Below are 23,593 nucleotides of genomic sequence, written 5' to 3'. Positions count from 1 at the left end.
ATGCAGATATCGAACGTCATACAATGATGCATACATACATAAAACAGAAAAAGAACAAGAAAAAATAGAAACAACAACAAAAATGAAACAATGTTAATTTTATTAGAAAATAAGTGGAAACTTTGGGAACCACATTTCCTACATTTTATAATGACGTTAAAGTATACACAAACCTTTTGGAACAAATTATTTATGTAAAAAAAAAATCCTGAAATGTATGTAACTATGTGATGTTTTTAATGTGTAACAATGTAATGCATTTAGTTCTTGTGGAATTGAATAAAATGTATTTAAAAAAATTAAATAAAAAAGAACAGATGTGTGCAAACATTTTGAGAACACTAATAAAGACCAGAAGATTTTGAAGAAATGCTTTATTAATGTTACTGGAAGAACCATGAGAGAACGTTCCTTGATAGCGGAGTATATAGGCTATATTTCAAAAAGTAAATGTTAAAATTATTATCCAGTACAAAATGTCGATTATTATTGTGTTTGTTTCCTTCTTGAGCATCAGTCCCTCGATGAATAGATGATCTCAGCGTCATCATATACAGTCACTGTTGAGAAGATTCTGGAAAACCAAAGAAAATCATCTGTTTTCATACGCTCACGTTCTCTGGGAAAGAAGAAAAATTAGGCGTTTAAGACTTTTAATTTGACTGACACACATTTTTAAGAGGCCAATGGTAAACAAAGCCAGCCCGAATATATCAAGTACAAAAATAAAATTAGTTAAAACATGATTTATATTTTGATATAAAAATATAAGATGAGAAATAAGCAAAGCTTTTATCAGTGAAACGCGCGATTTAGCGGAATAAGCCCCGCCTCTTAAATAAAACAGCCAATCATAGACCGTATTCAGCGCGGCACCATGACAGGTTTGAAATCGGGGCTGTGAGGGATTATAGACTTGCTGTGTTTTTAATGGCATCCACTGTAAAAAGATCCTAGATCACTTATTTTCACGAAATTTCGTCAGCAGAACAATTCAAAAACACATTAAATAACAGTACAACCCACTGAAGAGATGTCTATTCCTCACAGCATCGCGTTCATTCCCGCTATTAATCAAAAATGGCGCTGCTGTGAATAATGTCGTTAGAAGCTCGTCACTGTGACTTATGACTGCGCATGCGCGTTGACTGAAACGTAGTTTATGGTTATGATTAACATTTAGGAGACAGTTGTTGTCAGATTTTATTGGTGACTTAAAATTGCAAGCTTGTTGAACAGCTTTGGAAAATCAGATGTGTTGTTCAGAGAGATGACTGAGGCGTTTCCAAGATGGCCGCCGAGTGACATGACTTGGCTTTTCTCCACTGACATCAGACAGTTCTCAAAATATACAATCTCAGATGCTATAGAATAAAACGGTTAGTTTGTTGCTAAACAAAATGCAAATAGTACATTTAAAGCAACAGTTTAGACAGGGCTGCCAACTTTTGAGTTTAGCTTGGAGCGAGAATTATGGGTTTGTTTGTTTTTTTTGGGGGGGGGGGGGGGGGGGGGGGGTGTAAAAAATAAATAAGTGTATTGTGATTGTCAAAACATTTAGTAACGAAACAGAATTGTATTAAACTTAGTGACGTTACAGTTTTTACATGGTGCATAGGCTACGGTTTTAAATATTGCTCGACACAAATTTAACAATTTCAATTTAATTCTTGTGATTTGATTCCAATCTTGATTCGTTTGGATAAATGTGTACAGTAGGTAGGCCTACATGTAAATTTTTCTTAAAATAAATCTCACCTAATGCTGTAAACATACTTATAACATTATATTATAATAGTGCACATATTTTGCAAAATACTCCTATATAGCAAATTTTCTAATGTCCTATGGTCATTAAATGGCTTTCCTGAGGTAAATGTAACGTTATGTTACATTGATCTCCAGCTTTTGACCTCTTTCCGCAGTTGAAAAACACTGACTGATATGTATGAGGCATATACATTTCACTAAGTTGTACTGTATCTTTCAACATGCCTATTGTTCATTTAGATGATCGGTTCACCTGCCGCTTGAACTGAGGCGCTACGATCCGTCACGTCACATTTACAAGCGTCAAAACAGCATTTGTTTGAATTTTGTAATAAAATTGATAGAATCTGAGAATTAGTTTCATATCAAAAGTGTAAATTGCGTGAGAGTTGGCAGCCCTGTATAGATATTATAATGTTAGTATAAACATTCAAACAGCCGCATGAGTAAATGAACCACATTCACAGGCGTGTAGGATGTCAATCTCTTTATTATGAAACCAAGTCAAAATAAAAAAAAACGTCTTCATGTCACGTTTATCTCTGAAAATAGGATCACATTGATTGAGGAGAGCAGATTTCATCTCAAAGTGTTGCATTCTCCACTCCTTCCACACAAATGTAAATCGTTCACCGAACACAACTAAACCTCCAAAAGCACTAAACCAATTAAGCTTCATTAAAAACTCAGTTGCACTTAGACAGAGGGAAGGGGGGAAAGCTGACTTTTCAACAGAAGAGAACACAGAATGTCTGATGCGAGACGGTGTGTGTGTTGCAGCAGTTCGAGCGGGTGTAAAGATGCAGGACTCCTGATGGTCATTATGTGGGAGGCGGTGGGTAGTACTGGTTATACTGACCGTATTGACCGTACTGACCCCAGGAATTCTGACCTCCCCACGAATTATATTGCTGGAAGAGAAAAACACAGATGGTTGTGAGTGTACAGTTGTATAAATAGGGTTCGTACAGGTACTGTAAAAGGACACTGTTTAATGGTGCACATATTTAGGAGGATCTGTTGACAGAAATGCAATATATTCATATCACTGTTTTCAGTGGTGTATAAAGACCTTTCATAATGAACCGTTATGTTTTTATTAGCTTAGAATGAGGCATTTCTCTACACACACCGCGGGTCCGCTTACATTGACGTGTTGTTCTTCGTGATAAGTGAGCTAAAGTCAGTACAATGATGAACAAGTCACAATAATATGCGCAATAACATCATTTTACTGAATAATTAAGTAAACAAATTCTTAATTTATCTTGTAAAGAAACCTGATTGTTTAACTGGCTACTCTCTGCTGTCTCAGACGATGACATCACTTCCTGTCGGCCAGCATAACTTCTGTTGGGTGCAGTTCACAACCTCACCACTAGATGCTGCTAAAAATTACACGCTGCACTTTTAAAGCACTACTTTTTGGTTTTCAAGGAACCCAATCAGAGATCTCACTAATCAAACAATATCCATTATCTTCAAATTTAAAAATAAAAAAGGTAAATAGACGAATAAAAATAAACCAATAAAAACAAAATGGTACAAATAAAGTGCAGCAGATTCAATGACTGTGGTAACACTAGACTGTGGTAGCTGCAGCGCTGATTGTGTGAAAAGATTGTTGTATTGATCAAATTAAACACTAATTTCACATATATTTGCCTTCAATAATTCAAGCACTTTTAAAGTACCCTTTCATAAATTTGGCTGTTTTCAAGGGTTTTCCAGGACTTACATTTCAAAAAGTCAAATTCAAGCACTTTAAAGGTGCAGTATGTAACTTTTTCACTCTACTTAAGCATAAAAATACCATAATATGTTTGCATATATTGAGGAAACATGCTAAGTTCACACACTCGTTTCTCTGAAAAACTCTTCTACTGCCAGTTATTTTACTCTGAAATGTGTGTTTCCAGGCTGGAATGTGTTATTGTTTTGGTCTGTGAAACTGCATGTTGCCAATTTTCATTGTCTATTGCGCTCGTTCCTGTTGCAGTGAGCCGTGTCGAGTCTGAGGCGGCGGGAGAAACGACGATCTCTGATATTTTGAATTTGGACTGCAGTTCCTATTTCCACCACTAGTCATTCTTACAGACTGCACCTTTAAAGCACCCATAAAGACCCATGTTCAGGCATCTATACGGTCATAAACTGACCTGATACCAGTTGTTATAGTTGTATCCTGCATTGTTGGCCTGCATGTCCATCATCTGACCCGAGGCTGCTGATTGGTCGTCTGTTCGCTGTCTCTTTGCATCCGGCTCCTCTGAGCTGCATCATACCAGACAAAACACTCATCTCAACTTTTTGTTACAAGTTCTCTCAAATTGCTGTTTTAAATATGCAAATTAGCCATCTTATTAAATATGCACTCATTTGCATACATTTCCAAAACAGAAATCTAAACATTGGATAAAGTCAGATTCATAATTACTGTTTGATTTAGTTGATGTATTAAGTTTTTCCCAGAGGGGGTTTTGGATTTCTCTTTTGCAGAAAATACCGTCGACAGACTGAAATACATTTTCACCATGTTTTCAGGAATAAAATGTCCTGTATATCAGGCGAATGAAATGAACAAACCGTCAGAATATAGATATGAATAAAACTCTAGTTTGGTGCATGTAAAGCTGCTGAAGTGGAGATTTATGAGTAAAACTCGCTGCACTTAAAGTCCCCTGTGGTGTAAATCCAGCTTTTAATAATGTTTATACATCTATGTGGTGTTTTTAATATGCTTTAAGACAAACCATGTGTAAATTCATGAGTCAAACCCATTCCTGAGTATTTTCTCCTTCAAACTGTATTGTAAAACTAAGTATTCTCTCGGCTCTGTCATAAGTGAACAAAGAAACCGGATGTTTGTCAGTTTTATCCGTGAATTCGGTCCTAAAGTGACATCAGCCTAATATTCCTACTGTTGTCCGTGTCATTAATGTTAATAAAAACAACAAAATACAACAATAAAGATAAAACTATATTTAATTTCTACAGTGAACAAAGTGTTTTTACATGTAGGCCTATTATTAATTTCTGTACCTGAATACTGTTAGACTTTGTAACTTTGTTATTTAGTATTCATCTCTGCTTGTAATTTGTGTATTTGTTCTTATTTTATTACTGTCTGTTCACTTGTTTTTAATAATGTTTGAACTTCATCAGTTAGGCTAGTAGTTTTTGATGTGGTATGATCCGACCCGTGGCTCAAAAACTGTAAATGATCCGAACCGTGAATTGTGATGCGTTCCACCACTAGTAATAAGCACAGATTCACATAATGGCGTGCAGGAGATCCTGTGAGCGTCTCTTACCCGTTCTCTGCTTTCCTCTTTAACGTCTCCTGCTCCGTCTCGAGCCGCTGATGCTGTTCGTACGCCGCCACAAGCCTGCGGTTAAAAACAGTCGAGTTAAAAACAGCTTCCCTAAACTAATGTTCAGGGTAAAGGTCCCTACACACGGAGTCAGAAATACGACCTTGTGTCAATCACCTTTACACACTGCCTCTGAAACTTTCATCCGTCATACAAAAATTCAGATCGGGTTCGATTTTCTGCGTTTTTCGCATCCGTAGCATTTTGAGGTGTTTTTACAATTCAGAGCCAACGAATGACGAATACGAAAAAACACATGAAAATATCGGACTCTGTGTGCAAGGAGCTTAAAGGTGCGGTCTGTAAGAATGACAGCTAGTGGTTGAAATCGGTACTGCAGTCCAAATTCAAAATATCAAAGCTTGTTTTAACGGCAGAAAGACGTCAGTACACTCCGTTTTTCAGTTCAAATCCTCCGTTAATCTACTAACTCTCCTGACTGCTTTATCGGACAAAAATGGCGGATTCGGCGGATTATGATTGGTCAGATCACCTGTCAATCAAACTCCCTGCGAAGGGTCAATTGACAACGAAAGCCGAGGACACTTACAGACTGCAAGTTAATGAGTAGATTTATCCGCGTCTTAATATGCTCTCATTCATATTTTTAGATGGATCGAGGCTTTTTAGGTTGTGTGGAATCTGCAATCTCCGACCCAGTTTGTTTGTTTCCATGGCTACAATACGCTGTGTTTTCCGACAACTGGCATCCCGGGGTGTCGAAATACTATTGGCTGAACTGGCAGTGGGCGGAGTCTCACAGACCAAAACAAAAACCGACTGCTAACACGGAACGTGTAAAATAATCAGTAAAATAACTGTCTGTAAGTAGAAGTGTTCTTCAGAGAAGCGAGTACGTGATCTTAGCATGTTTCCTGAATATCTGCAAACATATGGTATTTTTATGCTTTAGTAGAGTAAAAATGCTACTACACACAGCACCTTTAAGAACAGAGGAAAGTTACGTACACGTTGATGTCACTGCCGAAGTCCTCGAGGAACTCGACCTTGCGCTGGGAGAAGGTGACGCGTGACTCGAGAGGCATCGAGCTGCTCAGCGCTCGGTCGAAGCACGCGATGATCTCCGGCTCGTTCTGCTGCACGTCTCCGCTGTACTCGAGCTCAAGCAGGTTCAGGTACAGCTTCGGGTTCGTCTGCAGGCGCAAACACACACACACAGTCAAACCAGTGTATTCAGACACCTTCAACTAGTGATGGGTCATTCATGAACGATCCCGTTCATTGCGTTTGTCACACGACAAATTAACCAAAGACTTAGAAGGTAAATTATCTTTGGCTGCAATATAATGATTTCTTAATTCAAAATATGATCAAGATTGCGGGGAATTTGGCTGTTAAAAGTATAACATTTAAAGCCACTTAAATGAACGAAATGACTCAAAGATTCGTTCATTCTGATGAACGAGAGAGTCACTAAAATGATCAGAACTTCCCATCACTACCTTCAACATTTCTCACATTATCAGTTTATTCGCAAGAAAATGCTAATAAAATATGAGCAGAACTCAGTTGATATTTGACTGGTTTTGTCCGTCCTTCTGTTAGACTGTCTCACACATGAATTATGTTGAATATCTGTCAGCTGTTAAATTTAACTACACAATTAGATAATACCAGTTTAGCTCAACCAATCACCAAGCAATGCTTCATTGTGTTCAGTCTGTGTGTAAAAAGAGCATTAGCAATTAAAGACAAAACACACTTCAGCAAAACATGATCAGCTCAAGTGTCCGAATCATTTTTGGTCGCAATTTTTATAAATTTTACTGGTAGTCGCTGTATGAAGAATTTTTGGGTATAATGTCACAATAGTAAAAGTATATATATTTTTAAATTATGTTATCATGCCAATAATTCTAGATTCATTAATAAGTCTGAAACTTGTTTTTTTTTATACTGCAATATTTATCACAGAGAGGAGAAAAAAATAATGACAATAAATAAAATAATTCAAAATAAAAAAAATTGCAATAATTTAAAAAACAACAAACTTATCAAATTAAATGGATTATGCATTGTTATACTGGTGCATACAAATGAAAATACTTAAATATTTGTGTTCATTCAGCGAAACTAACACGACCTCGTCTTTTTCGACGGCCTCCATCAGCACTTTCTTGGCCTTCCCGATGCTCTTCTGCACTTTGACCATCTGTCGCGCCAGTTTCACCGCGTAGAACGAGGACTCGCTGCTGTTCTTCCCGTTGGTGATGGCATCCCGCAGCAAAGCCTCGGCTTCGTCCATGTTCCCGTGCCGGCGCTCCAGACTCACCCGTCTCAACCTCACCATGGCCAGTCCCGGGACGCCCTCCTCGAACGCTTTCAGGATGCTCCGGGCCTCATCGATGCTGCCTGTCGGGGGGGCACCAGATTTGACAGAGATCAGTGTCAAACACGCATGCATACGGTGCACACAAAGAGATACTATACACACTACCAGTCAAAAGTGTTAGATCGGTAGATTTTTAGTTTTTATACGAAGTCTCTTCTGCTCACCAAGGCTGCATTTATTTGATTAAAAATATAATTTTTTTGTTCTGTTAAATATGACCATTTAAAATAACTTTTCTATGTGAATATAAAGTGTAATTTATTCCTGTGATCAAAGCTGAATTTTCAGCATCATTACTCCAGTCTTCAGTGTCACATGATCCTTCAGAAATCACTCTAATATGATGATTTGATGCTCGAAAAAAACTTTTAATCAGTTGTTTCCATTTTTTCAGGATTCTTTCATGAATAGAAAGTTAAAAAGAATCGCATTTATTTGAAATATAATCTTTCTTTTTGTGACACTGAAGACTGGAGTAATGATGCTGAAGCTTTGATCACAGGAATAAATTACACTTCACTATATATTCACATAGAAAACAGCTGATTTACATTAGAATAATATTTCACAATATTACGGTTTTGTTTTTTTGTATTTTTAATCAAATGCAACTTTGGTGAGCGGAAGAGACTTCTTTAAAAACATTTAAAATCTTACAGATCTAAAACTTTTGACTGGTTTTGCCAATCTCAACTGCTTGATCGTCATAAAATGTAACTTAAGGCATGAAAATATTAAGATATAAGCATTAACATCATAATTTTCTGTAAAGCTGCTTTGAAACAATGTGTATTTATTGTGAAAAGTGGGATAAAAATAAATTGGACTTGACAAATTACCAGATTTTCTGGAAAATAAGTCGCACCGTGTCAAAATTGAATTGTTGAGAGAGAAAAAAAAAACATTGTATAAGTCACATTTTATTACTTCTTTCAGAAATTATGTAAAATATCGGTAAAAACAAAACATTTACAAATATTAAACTATTCAAGCTGGTTTTCGCCACAGGATAAAACATTTTAAAAGATAATTGCGACTTTTTATCTCACAATTGTGAGTCACAATTATCTTTTAAAATGTTTAGTTTAGTTCATCACTACAGAAAAATAAATAATATATATATATAAATATATATATATATATATATATATATATATATATATATATTATATATTATATATATATATATATATATATATATATATATATATATATTTTTATTTTTTTTTTTTTTATTTTTTTTTTTTTTAGAACAGGAATGAAAAACATACAAGTATAAATGCCATTCACTATAAATGACAATATAAATGCCAAGCCAGAGCAAAACTAAAATGCATTCTACAAATTTTGTTGCTAATTTGAAATATGTTATATGTGGAATTGTGTTATTTCAGGATTCCTCCATTCAAATAGACTTTCCTTGAAAGTAACTTTGCTACGACGCAAGTCAGTAGAGAAGATTAAAACGTCATCAGCGTGCGCTAGTGGTAAATGAACAGCGCAAGATTTGTCAGTTGTGGTTTTTATGTGCGCTGGAAAAAGGAAAGAGGAGAATATGGATGTGGGAAAAGAGGTCAATTTTGCACATGGAGCTTGAGGCAAGTAGTTTTAAGGTTTGGCGTTGATCAATACGCCATTTTATGTTGCATTTTTATCTACTTACATTCCAGAAAATACGGTACTTGATTTTTAGTATTGTTTAAAGGGTTAATACACCCAAAAATGTACTCACCCTCAAGCCATCCAAGGTGTATGACATTGTTCTTTCAGTTAAACAATGTTATATTAAAAAATATCCTGGCTCTTCCCAGCTTTATAATGGGAGTGAATGATGACAGATTTTGAAGCCCAAAAAAAGCGCTTCCATCCATCATAAAATAAATCAGCCGTACGTACGGCTCCATTAATAAAGGCCGTCTGAAGCGTTTTTTGTAGGAAAAATATCCATATTTATACCTTTATAAACTATCATCTCTGGCTTCCCGTAATGGCCGTACGCGAGTCCATTCACTCCCATTATAAAGCTGGGAAGAGCCAGGATATTTAATGTAACTGTGTTCGGCTGTAAGAAGAAAGTCATATACACCTAGGATGGCTTGAGAGTGAATAAATTATGGGATCATTTTAATTTTTGGGTGAATTAACCCTTTAATATCTGTTTACCAAGTCAACAGCGTAACGTTTTACCTTGCTGCTCCTCAAAGGCCGCCCAGAGCAGGTGAACGGTGGGTTTCTTGGGAAGGTGGACAGTGCACGCCTTCTTATAGATGTGCCGAACGCCCTCGGTGCTGTAGCTCTCCAGATACTTGGCATACTTCAGGAGAGAGAGAGAGAGAGCAACAGATAGGGAGAGAGAGAGCGAGAGAGAAAGAGAGACATAGCGAGAGAGAGAGTGAGCGAGAGAGCAACAGATAGGGAGAAAGAGTGAGAGAGAGAGAGAGAGAGAGAGAGAGAGAGAGAGAGAGAGAGAGAGAGAGAGAGAGAGAGAGAGAGAGAGAGAGAGAGAGAGAGCAACAGATAGGGGGAGAGAGAGAGCGAGAGCGAGCAACAGTTTGGGAGAGAAAGAGCGAGAGAGAAAGAGCGAGAGAGAAAGAGAGAGAGAAAGAAAGAAAGAGCGAGAGAGAAAGAGAGAGACAGAAAGAGAGAGGAGGAATAACAGAAGAAGAGGGAAAAGAACACATAAAACTTGAGCTTTCATTTCACATCCCCTGCACTGGTGAATTTCCACAAGATCGTTTTGAGAATTTCTGTTTTAAACCCATCAGCACCTTCATGGAACCAATAAGATAAGTTTCTGTAAGGTAGAAGGAGACGGAGAGGTGCAACGTAGTTGGCAAATGCTGCAGTCAAATCTTGTGTGGCAAAGCAGGCCATCCCCTAATATAACAGATACAGTCAAATATCAACGTTACACGCAAAGAGTGCAGCAAGTTTTTACTGTGGAAGTGATGATATCGTTGATGGGGAAGCAGAGGGTTGGACTGAGGGAATGGAGGCGGGGAACGCGAGCGCGTGTAGCTAACCTTGATCCAGAACTCCTCGTACAGCGCGCAGGCGATCAGGCAGCGCTCGAACAGAACCACCACGCGCTCCGGCGTCCCGTTCTCCAGCTCGAAGTCCAGGTACTCCCTCCAGTTGTGCAGCTGGGTCTTCTCCAGCGCCTTCACGTGGAAGTACGGGCGCTTGATCTGCGGGGGGGAACACAGCGCTCGTCAGATGTAGTCAGGTGTGTGTGTGAGTGTGTGAGCGAGCGTGTGAGTGAGCGTGCGAGTGTCAGAGTGAGCAAGTGTGTGAGCGAGTATGTGAGCGAGTATGTGAGAGTGAGCGAGTGTGTGAGAATGAGCGAGTGTGTGAGTGTGAGCGTGTACCTGTGAGTGTGTGAGAGAGCATGTGTGAGTGAATGTATGTGAGTAGTGTGTGTGTGTGTGTGTGTGTGTGTGTGAGTGAGTGAGTGAGTGTATGTGAGTGAGTGTTGTGTGTGTGAGTATGTGAGAGTGTGTGTGTGAGTGAGTGTGTGAGTATGTGAGTGAGTGTGTGTGTGAGTATGTGAGTGAGTTGAGTATGTGAGTGAGTGTTGTGTGTGTGTGTGTGTGTGTGTGTGAGAGTGAGTGTGTCTGTGTGAGTGTGTGTGTGTGTGTGTGTGTGTGTGTGTGTGTGTGTGTGTGTGTGTGAGAAAGAGTGTGTGAGTGTGTGTGTGTGTGTGTGTGTATGTGAGTGAGTGTGTGTGTGAGAAAGTGTCTGTGTGTGTATGTGAGTGAGTGTGTCTGTGTGAGTGAGTGAGTGTTGTGTGTGTGTGAGTGTCTGTGTGTGTATGTGAGTAAGTGTGTCTGTGTGAGTGAGTGAGTGTTTGTGTGTGTGTGTGTGTGTGTGAGTGTCTATGTGTGTCTGTGTGTGTATGTGAGTGAGTGTGTCTGTGTGAGTGAGTGAGTGTTGTGTGTGTGTGTGTGTGAGTGTCTGTGTGTGTATGAGTAAGTGTGTCTGTGTGAGTGAGTGAGTGTTGTGTGTGTGTGTATGTGAGTGTCTGTGTGAGTGTGTGAGTGTGTCTGTGTGAGTGTGTGAGTGTTGTGTGAGTGTCTGTGTGTGTATGTGAGTGAGTGTGTCTGTGTGAGTGAGTGTGTCTGTGTGAGTGAGTGTCTGTGTGTGTGAGTGTCTGTGTGTGTGTGTGAGTGTCTGTGTGTGTATGTGAGTAAGTGTGTGTGTGTGTGAGTGAGTGAGTGAGTGTTGTGTGTGTGTGTGTGTTGTGTGTGTGTTGTGTGTGTGTGTGTGTGCGTGTTGTGTGTGTGCGTGTGTGTGTGCGTGTGTGTGTGCGTGTGTGTGTGCGTGTGTGTTGTGAGTGTGTGTGTGTGCGTGTGTGTGTGAGTGTTGTGAGTGTGTGTGTTGTGAGTGTGTGTGTGTGTGTGTGTGTGTGTGTGTGTGTGTGTGTGTGTGTGTGTGTGAGTGTTGTGAGTGTGTGTGTACAATCGTTCATTCAAACTAGATTTTTCTAACTAAAACTTAAACTGAAAACTAAATATATTCACATTCACTGCTGTGATCGGTGAGATTTTCAATGCTTTTTAAAATAAGTTTCTTCTGCTCACCAAGGCTGCATTTATATGATAAAAAAAAAAAAGTTATAATGTTAAATATAAAAAGAAAAAAGAAAGAAAAAAAAAAGAATTTATTCCTTGCATTTTCAGCATCATTACTCCAAGTCTTCAGTGTCACATGATCCTTCAGAAACGTAAGAGAAGTGCGGACGCTTGATCAGCGGGCGAAACCAGCGTTCGTCAGAGGTGTGAGTTTGTTAAGGGGGGCGAGACGGTTAAACTACAAGCCGTTCATTAAAACTAGATTTTTAATCGATGGAATGATCGGTAGAATACTCGATTACAAATACATAAATAAAAACATGCACCCAAATAATCAGTTTATAATCAGATTGACGGTTCAACCGAACCGAAAGGAATCGTGCTGCCTTGAAATAATGCAATCAACTGGAAATAAATTAAGCAAATAAATGCATGAATCCAACATTTCCTCAATGGGATTTAAGAAATACCTTGTGCACGTCTAGTGCTGTGATGCACATCTCAACAGATTTAGTCTTACAAACGTGCGTACATTAACGCATCATGTATAACGTATTTGGTCATTGGATGAGACTGAATATTTAACAAGTATTTGATAAAAAAAAAAGCTCACATGCAAACGAGTTTGTGAATCGGCAACATTTTTGGGGTTCATAAAGAATTTTCAGAATATGAAATCGGATTGATTTATTTCGATCAGTGCATGTGACCCTCTGACCAATTTCTTTTTTTGTCAATGAAATTAATGTACTATATTTTAGTTTGATAATGTTTTTTTATTTAATATTTTGTATTTTTAGGGGATTTTTTTTATAGTAAATTATATTTACGCAGTATTTATAATCCATTTATTCATGTTTTGAGCATAGACCTGAAAATTAAATCTCCAACTTAAACTGTGGTAAATCCTGAATGCTTTAAATTGATAGACTTAAGTTTGATCTCTTTTCAAAGACGACACTTGGTAGATTATTACTTAAGTTTAAAAAAAAGCGTACTTAAAAGTAACAGAATTTTACGTGCATTATGAAAAATGCACAAAAATACTATTTTCAAATTTGATATGAAATCTATATTTTCAAAATCATGTTTTACTCTAAAACTGCAAAATAATCAAAGCCATAAATCTAAACAAGTTGTGTTCCACATTTGAGGTTGATATCTCAGTAAATGATCTTTCAGTGAGAGTGTGTTCGGCTGCAGTACCAAACGCTTCCACTAGAGGAAACTCGTCTCATTCATTTCCAATGCGCTCGTTTTACACCGCGAGGAGCACAAGTGTGACGATTTTTACAGGACCATTAAACTTTTTCGAATCATGTCCATGATTTATTTTTTTATTTATTTGTGCTCACAAAGCAAGTGCCAAAACCTTTACCAAGTTTCTTACCATTCCCGTGAAAAAAAACATTTTTAAACTTAACATTTTTTCCGAGCACCAGAGGGTTAAACATATCTAGCATAAAAACACTCACCCCCTCCTCGAAGGCCCATCGCTTGCTGACTTCATGCTCGTTGTGGTTGAACACCTCCTGCCGAGTCTCGATCACCTTGTGCCTCATGTTCTCGATCTCCGTCACTCTCTGAAGGGCAAAACACAGAGTCCTGAGCGTTGCGTCGTGAAAGCGCAAACATTTTATCTCGTCTGATGTCCAGCTACGCAAAAGGTCTACGTCACCATGAGTTTGACAGAAACAGTACGGTTTGCACACCCAGTGAATCAGCTGTGGCCCAAGCCCCGGTGCTGGGAAGGGACGGTGTCATTTCGTCACGAGCCCGTCCCACTTTAAGCCCAAGTCCCTGATTGGATGCCAACCTGGACCCTCAGGTTTTCATTGGCTGCTAACGGAAAGACACCTCTTCAAACCTGCACACGTTTTGCTTGTCTCCAGGATCAGCTAGACGCCCCTGCCTCCCTGTGCCATGTTTGATAACCCCACAGATGGCAGGTTGGCTCTCTTACCTTTGCGGGATCTGGCAGATCCTCCGTTCCCGGCGGAAGCTCTTCACCAGGGGCGTCGTCTCCGCTAGGCTTGTTAGCATTAGCTAGTTCCACCCGCAGCGCCACGAACTCCTCCTCCGACAGGAAGTGCTTGGGGTTGTTGCTCTGCACGTGTTCTTTGAACCTGAACAAAGAGTCAAATTTAAAACCTGTACAAAGAAAATTGAAAAAAACAAAAAAACTACCATATGACATTTTGCGCAAAACCTTCGTGATATTTTCTAAATGTCATGTTAAAATGCCTCATTCTAAGCTAATAAAAATATAACGGTTCATTATGTAAGGTCTTGATACACCACTGAAAACATAGTTATGTATATGATATTGCATTTCTGTCAACAGATCCTCCTAAAATATTACACAGTGCACCTTTAATGTCATCAGGAATTTCTCAGTAGCCGCGTTTCCATTACAGAGTTGCGCAAAACTTTTGCAATATTTTCTAAATGTAGATTAAAAACGGTTGCGAAATGACGGCGTTTCCGTTAACCGATGTTATGCGACTGAAACGTAATTTTGTCCTCTTGCGATAAAGTCCTGGTTCACGTAAATCGCAGCCGCCGCACTAGCCATTATTTTTAATGGAAGGAGACGTATTATACGCGTTATCCAAGCATTAATGGCAAGGAAAGCTCCTTAAACTGTGAGGCACATATGCAGGGTTCGTACAGATACTGTAAAATTAAATTCCAGGACTTTTCAATCACTATTTTTTTTTGGTTTTCAAGCACTACAATCAGAGATCTCACTTATTAAACAATATCTTTATTATCTTTCAAATATCTAAAAAAGGTAAATAGATAAATAAAAATAAACTAATAAAATGGTCAATGACTGCGGTAACTTTAACCATTGAAAGGACACTATGACAAAGATATCGCTTTCCTCTTTCAAAGTGATCTTTCCCGCCATAAATATATTGACCTGAAGAATGAAAGCTGTATCATATACTTGGATAAGAGGAATATTACGCTCACAGCCATGAGAAATGGCTCTATATCTATATCAGACGGGCTGCAGCGTTAATCTTGCATGAAAAGACTGTTTTATCGATAAAATTAAACTAATTTCACATATATTGTCTCCAACAATTCAAGCGCTTTTCAAGTACCTTTTCATAAATGTGGCCGTTTTCATGGTTTTTTTTTAAATGTGGATGATTCAAAATCAATTCTCAAAGGCCACGAATCGATTATTTCCCATATTTATCACCCAGAAGCCAGTATTAGTTTTCCTCCACTTCACAGGCCTGCAGCCTCCATATACAGCTAATGCTGTGAGATTGTGTGTTTTATCTTAAACATAAGATAACCTGATCGTGTTTGATCAAGGCGTGCCACTGCTACGACTCCTCCAACTTTCAGAATCAGTTTTTCATCTTGCATCAAAATCCTGTCTATCCATTGTATGCATTTGAAATAGAGTTGGGTTCTGCTTTAATGTACCCAAGTGTACGTAAAATAAAAAGTTTAATATACAGGTTTGTGGCTCTTAATTTCTTTTTATTAACCACTTGTAAACTTATGTTCACTGTTGTTTTTTATAAATATAGGATTTGTTTTAAATCTATTCATTGAGTCGAATCGAGAATCAAAATCGAGCTTGCGAATTGAAACATCTGAATCGATACCCAGCCCTAGTCACAAATGAACTTCAGAAGCAATGCATTATGGGTTAACGCTGCAGACATCAGAATAGTGGTCGACCGTTATTGTTTTTTGATGGCTGATGCCGATATCTTAGAGAGCAGTGTGTGGCCAATGGTCAATGTAAAGCCGGGAGATACGCACAATTTATATTTATTTTATCAATATTTAATAAATTAGAAATAAATTTAAAACTTTTTTTTTTAAATAAACATGCTTATACTTTAGATGGCAACTTCTTGAATCTGCAATCCTATTACAGTATCCTATTTATTTATTTTTACAAATAAAGTAGTTTAAAAATACGTGAATAAAAAGGATGTAAACACTGTAACGGCACTCAGTAATCTGGTCATTTCGTGCGCACTGGTAATCAAAGACAAGGTAACGCTAATTTTCCATACAGCACACAGTGAAAACGAGATGAATATGACAGTGGGCAACTGGATATAGCATAGCATATTTTAAAATGAAGGATTTAAAGTATTTCGATCACGTCTCCGGTTTAGAAAAACTGATCAGCCGATGCCGATATTTTAAAAATGCCAAGTATCGGTCGACCACTACATCAGAAGTGTTGGATGCGAGTGTATGGTGCTCACTTCTGGAAGTGCTGCGAGTACAGCTGTGTGGGGATGCAGAGGATCCGGTCGTAGACGGCCGTGACGTTGGCCAGCTTGTCCTGCTCCGTCTCCCAGGCGATGTAAGCCTCCCACAGACGGTCCGAGCGGAAGTCCGTGCCACAGGCCAGAACCGCGTGCTCATAGGACCTGAAGGAACACAAGCACAGCACTGAACAATGGCATCTGCATCCGTTTTTTTGTAAAGGTCCTTGCACACAGAGTCCGAAATTCTCGTACGTTAAAAAATTAAATACGACCTCACGTTGTGTCACTCGCGTTCACACACTGCCTCCGAAACTTTCATCCGCCATAAACATTTTTTTTTTTTTTTTAATCGGATCGGGTTCGATTTTCTGCGTTCTCCCTTCCCTGACGTCCGTTAAGGGCTAAAAACTAAAAATGAACTCCCAAAACTTACTGCCAGATTCTGGAAGATGAATTCTTCAAACAGTGGCACAAGAGGATGTGGTGCTGGTCCTTCAAGAGTCCCTCTCAATCTGCCTGTCTATAAAGCCTATAAAAATACAGTCTTCATGTATTTTACTACACTTCAGCTTGTGATTCTTATTAAGAGGGGGACTCTTTCCCTAACCTGAGTCTCTGAGATCCCGATATCCTGCACTTCTGGAGACTCCAGGTAGTTCCAGTTCTGGAAAATGGTGGCGCCGGAGACTAAAGGGGTCCTGATGGTTTCACACTCAATTCTTTTGCAGTTAACATGTGTCTTTTCTTCTCCACCTGTTTTTGTCTGACCCTGCTGACCCAATGAGCATTTCACTGTCCAATGGTCATGCTTTAACTGCAATGTCTAGTATTGCATTAGAATTGCATCCTTCTCCTGGGCATTTAATAATGTTTGACTTTTCAGTCTGAGTTAAATCTCTTTTTTTTTTTTGGCTTATTTTACCTGTAAAAGAAAACGTGCCTAATAATTATGCACACATGAATATAAGGTGTTTTTCATTTCCAGTCTTCAGGAACAATTATATATCACTTATAAATGATAAATACAAAATTAATAGTAGTTAAGATTAATGTGGTTTGGAATTGGTAAAATGTGCCTTAAAAAAAAAAAATTCTAAGGAAATCAATGTGCCTAATCGTTCTGCACGCAGTGGATATTTAATTTCTACAGTGAAGAAATGGATCAATTTACATTTAGTCTTAATTATTAATTTCTGTACCTGAATACTTCTGTTAAACTTTATTATTTAGAGTTCATCTCTGCTTTTACCAGTTAGGCTAGTAGTTTTTGATGTATCGGAGAACTTCAAGTGAGTGAGTGATATATATATATATATATATATTTATTTATTTATTTATTTTTTGCTGAAATAATCCGTGGCTCAAAAACCGTAAATGATCCGAACCGTGAATTTTGTGATGCGTTCCACCACTACTTGCATGTGACTTGTAAACCAAGAAGAAAATGCAACATTGTAACACATTAAGTCCTGTTTCAGAACAAAGCAAACATGTGAAAACGTGTCCAATTTAAGAACTCGTGAATAACACACAACAAGTTAAACTTGTCTATGAGACTCCTGATGTTCTTCCGGTTAGTGCACTTACGCTCTGATGCGGTTCTCCGCCTCCCCGTCGCTGGTGTCCTGGTTCTCTCGCAGGAACGTGATGTAATGAAGCCACAGGTCCACGCTGAGCGGGATGGCCTGAAGACCTCGCCGGTACACCTGCAAACATTCAAATCAGTTCATTTCTTTTTAAAGCACCTTTATAAAGCAGGATATATACAGGAATCATGGAGTTAAATTTAATGCCTTTTAAGACTTGTTTTAAAGGGGTCATCGGATGCAAAATTCACTTTTATATGCGATGCGATCTGGGAAAACCCATCGGATGTCGCACTGCTACGTTTTCAGTAAGGTCTAAAAATAGATTGAATGTCAGGTTGTTGTTTTTTGTCAAAATTGGGTTTTCATTAAATTATTATTCTATAACATCTTGTCTATCATATCTGAATATATCTTGGCCAAATTCACTAGTTTAATGCAGAAAAATAGCGAATTATAGTGGCAAGCTGAAAAGACTGTCTTTCTCTTCAAGAACCAGAAAAAAAAAGCCCATAGCTCTCCTTCTCTTAAAGGTCCCATGACATGCTACTTTTTGTAGGCTTTAATATAGTCCTTAGTGGTCCCTAGTACTGTATCTGAAATCTCTTTCCAAAAATTCAGCCTCGGTGCAGAATTATAGCCACTACAAGCCAGTCCCAGAATGAGCTTCCTTCAGACGGGCCGTTTCGGTGTCTGTAGCTTTAAATGCTAATGAGGAGGAGAAAGGCGGCGCAAGGTGGAGGGTGGGTGTGGCCTTGACCATCTTGCGCAACGCTACCATGCACGTTTATGTTGGATATATTGCAATGGCACGAAGACACGCAGTCGTTCAAGCATTTCATTTGACCCAGAATCTGATCCAGATGGAGAAGCAACGGATGAAGAAGTTGCAACTCAGCGGCTCCAGCAGGACGTTTCCGAATGGTTAGTTTACAATATTATGTCTGGATACGGTACTTTATTCGGATGGTTTACAGTTATCATCATGTAGCTAACGCTAACCTACTGTTGCCTTTTCATGAGAGATCTGTAACGTCTGTGTTTATCTTATTACAATTACATCAAGCTCTGCGATCTTGAAATGCGGATATCGCGCGCACCATATAACCAACAGGAGAACGGTTATCCAAATAACAAAGAAGTGTACAACACTCGCGTTACAGTGTGTGTAACTTGATGCTGTCTACCTTTACATTAGCACAGGTAACTGCATAGCTAATGTGACAGCCACATTCTACGTGTAACAAGCTAGGTAACCATAAACAGTAAAGCAACACACTTATATATCATTTGTTGACTTGTCCGACATTCAGCAAGCCCAGCTCTGTATTGACCCTTCGGGGTTTATTTGTACATCCAATTATTGAGCAATTATTATGCTTCGCTCGCTCAAAAGCCATGATATCTCTCGTGGACAAACTAAAATCGTGCGCGCGCGTTCTACTTCCTAGCTCATTTTCTCATGGGCGAGAAATATTCTCTGGGCGGGCAAAGAAGAGAAAGGGGAGGAAACATTTCTCCTTATAACGTCATAAGGAGGAGATTCAAGATCAGCCCGGTTGAGCCTCCATTTTCTCAAAGGCAGAGAAAAATAGCAAAAGCTCGATTTAAACCGATTAAAATTTCTAGAAACTTGGGGACCATATACAGGCTAGGCGAACTCATATTAGTGTTAAAAAACCTCAGAAAGTGGAAATGTCATGTCATGGGACCTTTAACACTACAAAGACAGTTCCCCTATCAAAATAAACCACATAACAGAACGTGCGTTTCCCTTGATCAGACTCACCTCATCAGCCATCTGGATGTAACCATGTTTCCTCTCAATATCAGCATATTTCTTCCAGTACCCATAACAGTACGGATAGTGCAGGAAAAACGCATCAAATGCCTTCCTTGAAGCCACCAGGTGGTTCTGAAACAAAAGAAATGCTGATGAATGCTTGTGATGCTTTGGTATTAAAGGATTAGTTCACCAAAAAACTGAATTCGCTCCAAACCCATAGAACTTGTTTATCTTTAAAACACAAATGAAGATGTTTTAATGAAATCTCAGAGATTTCTGTCCCTTCACCCAAAACTCTTCAAAACATTCATAAAGAGATTATAAAATAAAACAATATGAATGGAGCAGTCTTCTGAAGGAACCCAATCGGTTTATATTATGGGATGCACCGATGTGAACATTTCAGCCGATACCGAATAATTATTTATATTTGAAAGCCGATAACTGATATATTGCCCGTTAAATCCAAATCTTCATATAATTTGAGAACCTGCTTACAAAAACAAAAGTCTCTCCATTAAAAGCCACATCCCAAACACACAATTATAATGTTCTCGTTATAATGTTCTGAAGCTGATATGACAGACTTGAGCAGCACATGTTGCACTTTACTGTATTTTCCTTTTTTCCAATCATATTTCAAGCAATTCAAAACCATCATGTTGAACAGTCGCATCTGAAGTGTCTCAGCTGAAGGAAATAATACATTATCAGCTTTAATTTATTGGCCAGATTTTCTTATTAGGCTGATAACGATAACATTATAAATTAACATATATCGGCCGATAACGATATGTTGGCCGATATATCGGGCATCACTAATTTATATGATGAACCGATTTAATCAAGGCTTTTACTCACATATAAAAATTGATCAGCGAACGTACATAAAGCACTCAAACATGGTAAACAGAAGCTCAACTGTACTTGATGATGATCTCTTTTGTATTGCGATATATTGTAGTGAATAAACTTTCAATGGAGGGACTTTTTATCAGAAATATCTTAATTTGTGTTTTGAAGATGAAAGTCTTCAGTGATTTACCTCTTGCTCCACGTATTGCAGAAGGTAGACCCATCCGTTAAAGTCTTCCGGGTTATCTTCCACGACCTTCGAAAGACGCTCGTATTCTGTGGGAAACTCCGGCTCTTGTGGTTCGGTTGGTTCTGTTGGTTCTGCTGCTGTTTCGGCTCCTGGTTCTGCTGGTTCTTCTTCTTTGGGAGCGTCTTCCAGCTCCATATTGGAAGGGCTCTCGGAGTCTCCCGTCTGTTTCACCAGATCCGGCTCCACCGATTGGTCCACGACGTCTCCGTTCGATTCCGTCGGCTGCACGTCAACCGGGTTTGAGTTTTCCAGAACGGGATCTGAAGGACTGGTCTTCGGGTCAATGTTTTCCGCTGCGGATTTCAGATGCTCCAGCGAGAACAGCTGTAACTGTTCCACGGCGGACTCGTGGGTTTCCGGTTCTGGGAGAGGGGGAGCCGGTGCCGTGGTCCAGTCGGGTGCGGTCGGTTCTGAGCCCTCCATCGCAGACGAGTCCCCGTTATCAGGGGCGTTCGTGTCCAACATCCCGGTCATGGGCTCAGCTGAAACAAACCGATGGGAAACCGTTACGTAAAACAGGTTTTTGACCCCCAAACATGATCATTGTCATTGAAGCGATGCGTTTTTGTAAGAAAAAAAAAAATCCATATTCATTTCTGTTATATTAAAAAATATCCTGGCTCTTCCAAGCTTTATAATGATGCCTTAGAATTTGAAGCCCAAAAAAGTGCATCCATCCATCATAAAAGTAATTCATACAACTAAGAAAGAGACTTTTTGTAAGAAAAATATCCATATTTATAGCTTTATAAACTATAATCACTGGCTTCTGGTAACAACCGTCATTGAAGCCATGCATTTTTGTAAGAAAAGTATCCATATTTACTAGTTATATTAAAAAATATCCTGGCTCTTCTGAGCTTTATAATGGGAGTGAATGGTGCCTTAGATTTTGAAGCCCAAAAAAGTGCATCCATCCATCATAAAAGTAACCCATACGACTCCAGGGGGTTAATAAAGGCCTTCTGAAGCGAAGCCATGCGTTTTTGTAAGAAAAATATACATATTTATAACTTTATAAACTATAATCATTGGCTTCCGTCAACGACCGTACGAGAGTCTAGTTCCGGCGGAAGTGACCTCTGACCCGACACACGACAAGCGCAAGCTTAGGTGACGACCGAAGCAAACAACAAACTCAAGCTCCTCCCACATCTCGCTTTAAAAAGTCTCATTTTAGACTTTAAATTCGTGACCAATTCGGGTTTTTTTTTACTCTATCCTCTGCGCTTCTACGTTCGTCAATAAGTCATGCGTCAGGTCAGAGGTCATAAACTCACGTATGGCCATTACTGGAAACAAGTTAATAAAGTTATAAATATGGATATTTTTCTTACAAACACACTTCACTTCAGAAGGCCTTTATTAACCCCTGGAGTCGTATGGTTTATTATGATGGATAGACGCACTTTTTTGGGCTTCAAAATTAAAGGCTCCATTTACTCCCATTATAAAGCTTGGAAGAGCCAGGATATTTTAACATAACTGTGTGTTCGGCTGAAAGAATAAAGACATATACACCTAGGATGCCTTGAGGGAGAGTAAAGTATGGGATCATTTTCATTTTTCTGAAGACAACAATCATCTCATAATACTTTTGCTGGCAAAATATGTAAGTTGTAATGCAATATGCGCTATTAGCACAAGATAACGTTAGTTTTCAGCCTATTTAAACAGCAGGTTTAAATATCGATTGATATGAATGAATCTACAAACTCTGTGCAAACCGCAAGTTTACATCAAATCAACTCAGATGTTTTGGAATATTCACTATAAAACACACACACAAAAAAAAAACATGAACGGAAATTAAAACTTCAAAAACCTTGAGAGTTTATTTATAGTTATATTAAATGTTTGTAGCGTTTCCTGGTCAAACGACACACGATGGTTCGTCGAAGTTAGTTTGCTAAAAAATAGTTAACGTTAGCCTACTGATCAAAACAGGCTTTACAACGCGTTCGATTTGTTTTAAAAGGCTAATCAGTTTTCAAACCAGGAAAATATGTTATACAATTATGAAAACGTTTTCAATAGCATCGGTCTGGTTTCGGCCTGCTCTTTTCACGCGTTAGCTGAACTGCTAACGACCCGACGCCGTTGATTTACCTCAGAGTGTTCTAGAAAAGACCGCGCGCGAATCGCGGGAAATACACGGAAAGAAGGATACTTACCAGAATCTTCCATGAAACTGGGTTAAAACGGCAGATATTTGCACAACTTCTTCGAAGTTTTTATGCGGCTGATAACATGTGGTCGAACGGCCGCGCTCTATCGCATTCAACACCAGCTGCGACGAGGAAAGGACACGAATGCTTTGCGCATGCGCACTGCGCTACGAAACTCAAAACACAAAATAAAAGGCGCCGCGGCCCAATTTTATTATTATTTTTTTTTAATCAATTTGGGATAAATATGAAAGCCATTTCCGCCACATGAAAAATAAATAATGCTTATATCTTGATTATGACATAAAAAGTCATTATGGAATACTAGATACATCATAATTTTGACTTTTTTTGTCATAACTATAACAAAATTGTGACATAAAGAGTCTTAGTTATGACATACAAAGATAAAAATCATGACTTTTTATGTCATTATGAATTTTAAGCCAGAAATTCTACTTTATCTGCATTCAAATCTAGTCTTAAAGCATATCTATTTTCGTTGGCTTTTAATACATTGTAATGTCTTGTTTCGTTCTTCTCTGTTTCCTTTTATCTGTTATCTTATGGTCTTTTATTTTGTATTGTACAGCACTTTGGTCAGCCTTGCTGTCATTAACTGAA

General features: G+C 38.6%; 1 protein-coding gene across 3 annotated transcripts; it reads right to left on the bottom strand.

Moving 5' to 3' along the window:
- Window positions 1–82: 82 nt before the first annotated feature.
- prpf39 (PRP39 pre-mRNA processing factor 39 homolog (yeast)) lies at window positions 83–23,135 on the bottom strand. Of its 3 annotated transcripts, none has more exons than XM_084091028.1 (15): window positions 22,976–23,135; window positions 20,742–21,283; window positions 19,700–19,825; window positions 17,912–18,030; window positions 16,319–16,486; window positions 14,032–14,194; window positions 13,544–13,651; window positions 10,521–10,685; window positions 9,685–9,811; window positions 7,249–7,517; window positions 6,114–6,298; window positions 5,085–5,159; window positions 3,930–4,044; window positions 2,630–2,681; window positions 83–619 (listed from the first exon to the last, which is right to left on the bottom strand). In XM_084091028.1, the coding sequence occupies exons 1-15, from the start codon at window positions 22,986–22,988 to the stop codon at window positions 603–605; spliced, it is 2,244 nt and encodes a 747-aa protein (XP_083947154.1). In that variant the 5' UTR covers window positions 22,989–23,135; the 3' UTR covers window positions 83–602. The 3 variants fall into 3 exon arrangements, with proteins under 3 accessions (XP_083947154.1, XP_083947155.1, XP_083947153.1); XM_084091029.1 differs by having other exon boundaries at window positions 83–574; XM_084091027.1 differs by lacking the exon at window positions 83–619 and having other exon boundaries at window positions 2,243–2,681.
- Between the last annotated feature and the right edge of the window lie 458 nt (window positions 23,136–23,593).

The sequence above is a fragment of the Abramis brama genome (assembly GCF_963993115.1).
Source record: "Abramis brama genome assembly, chromosome: 18".
In the NCBI taxonomy this organism is placed as follows: domain Eukaryota; kingdom Metazoa; phylum Chordata; class Actinopteri; order Cypriniformes; family Leuciscidae; genus Abramis; species Abramis brama.
Note: the sequence above shows the minus strand (reverse complement) of the source record. Positions and strands in the feature narration are given on the sequence as shown.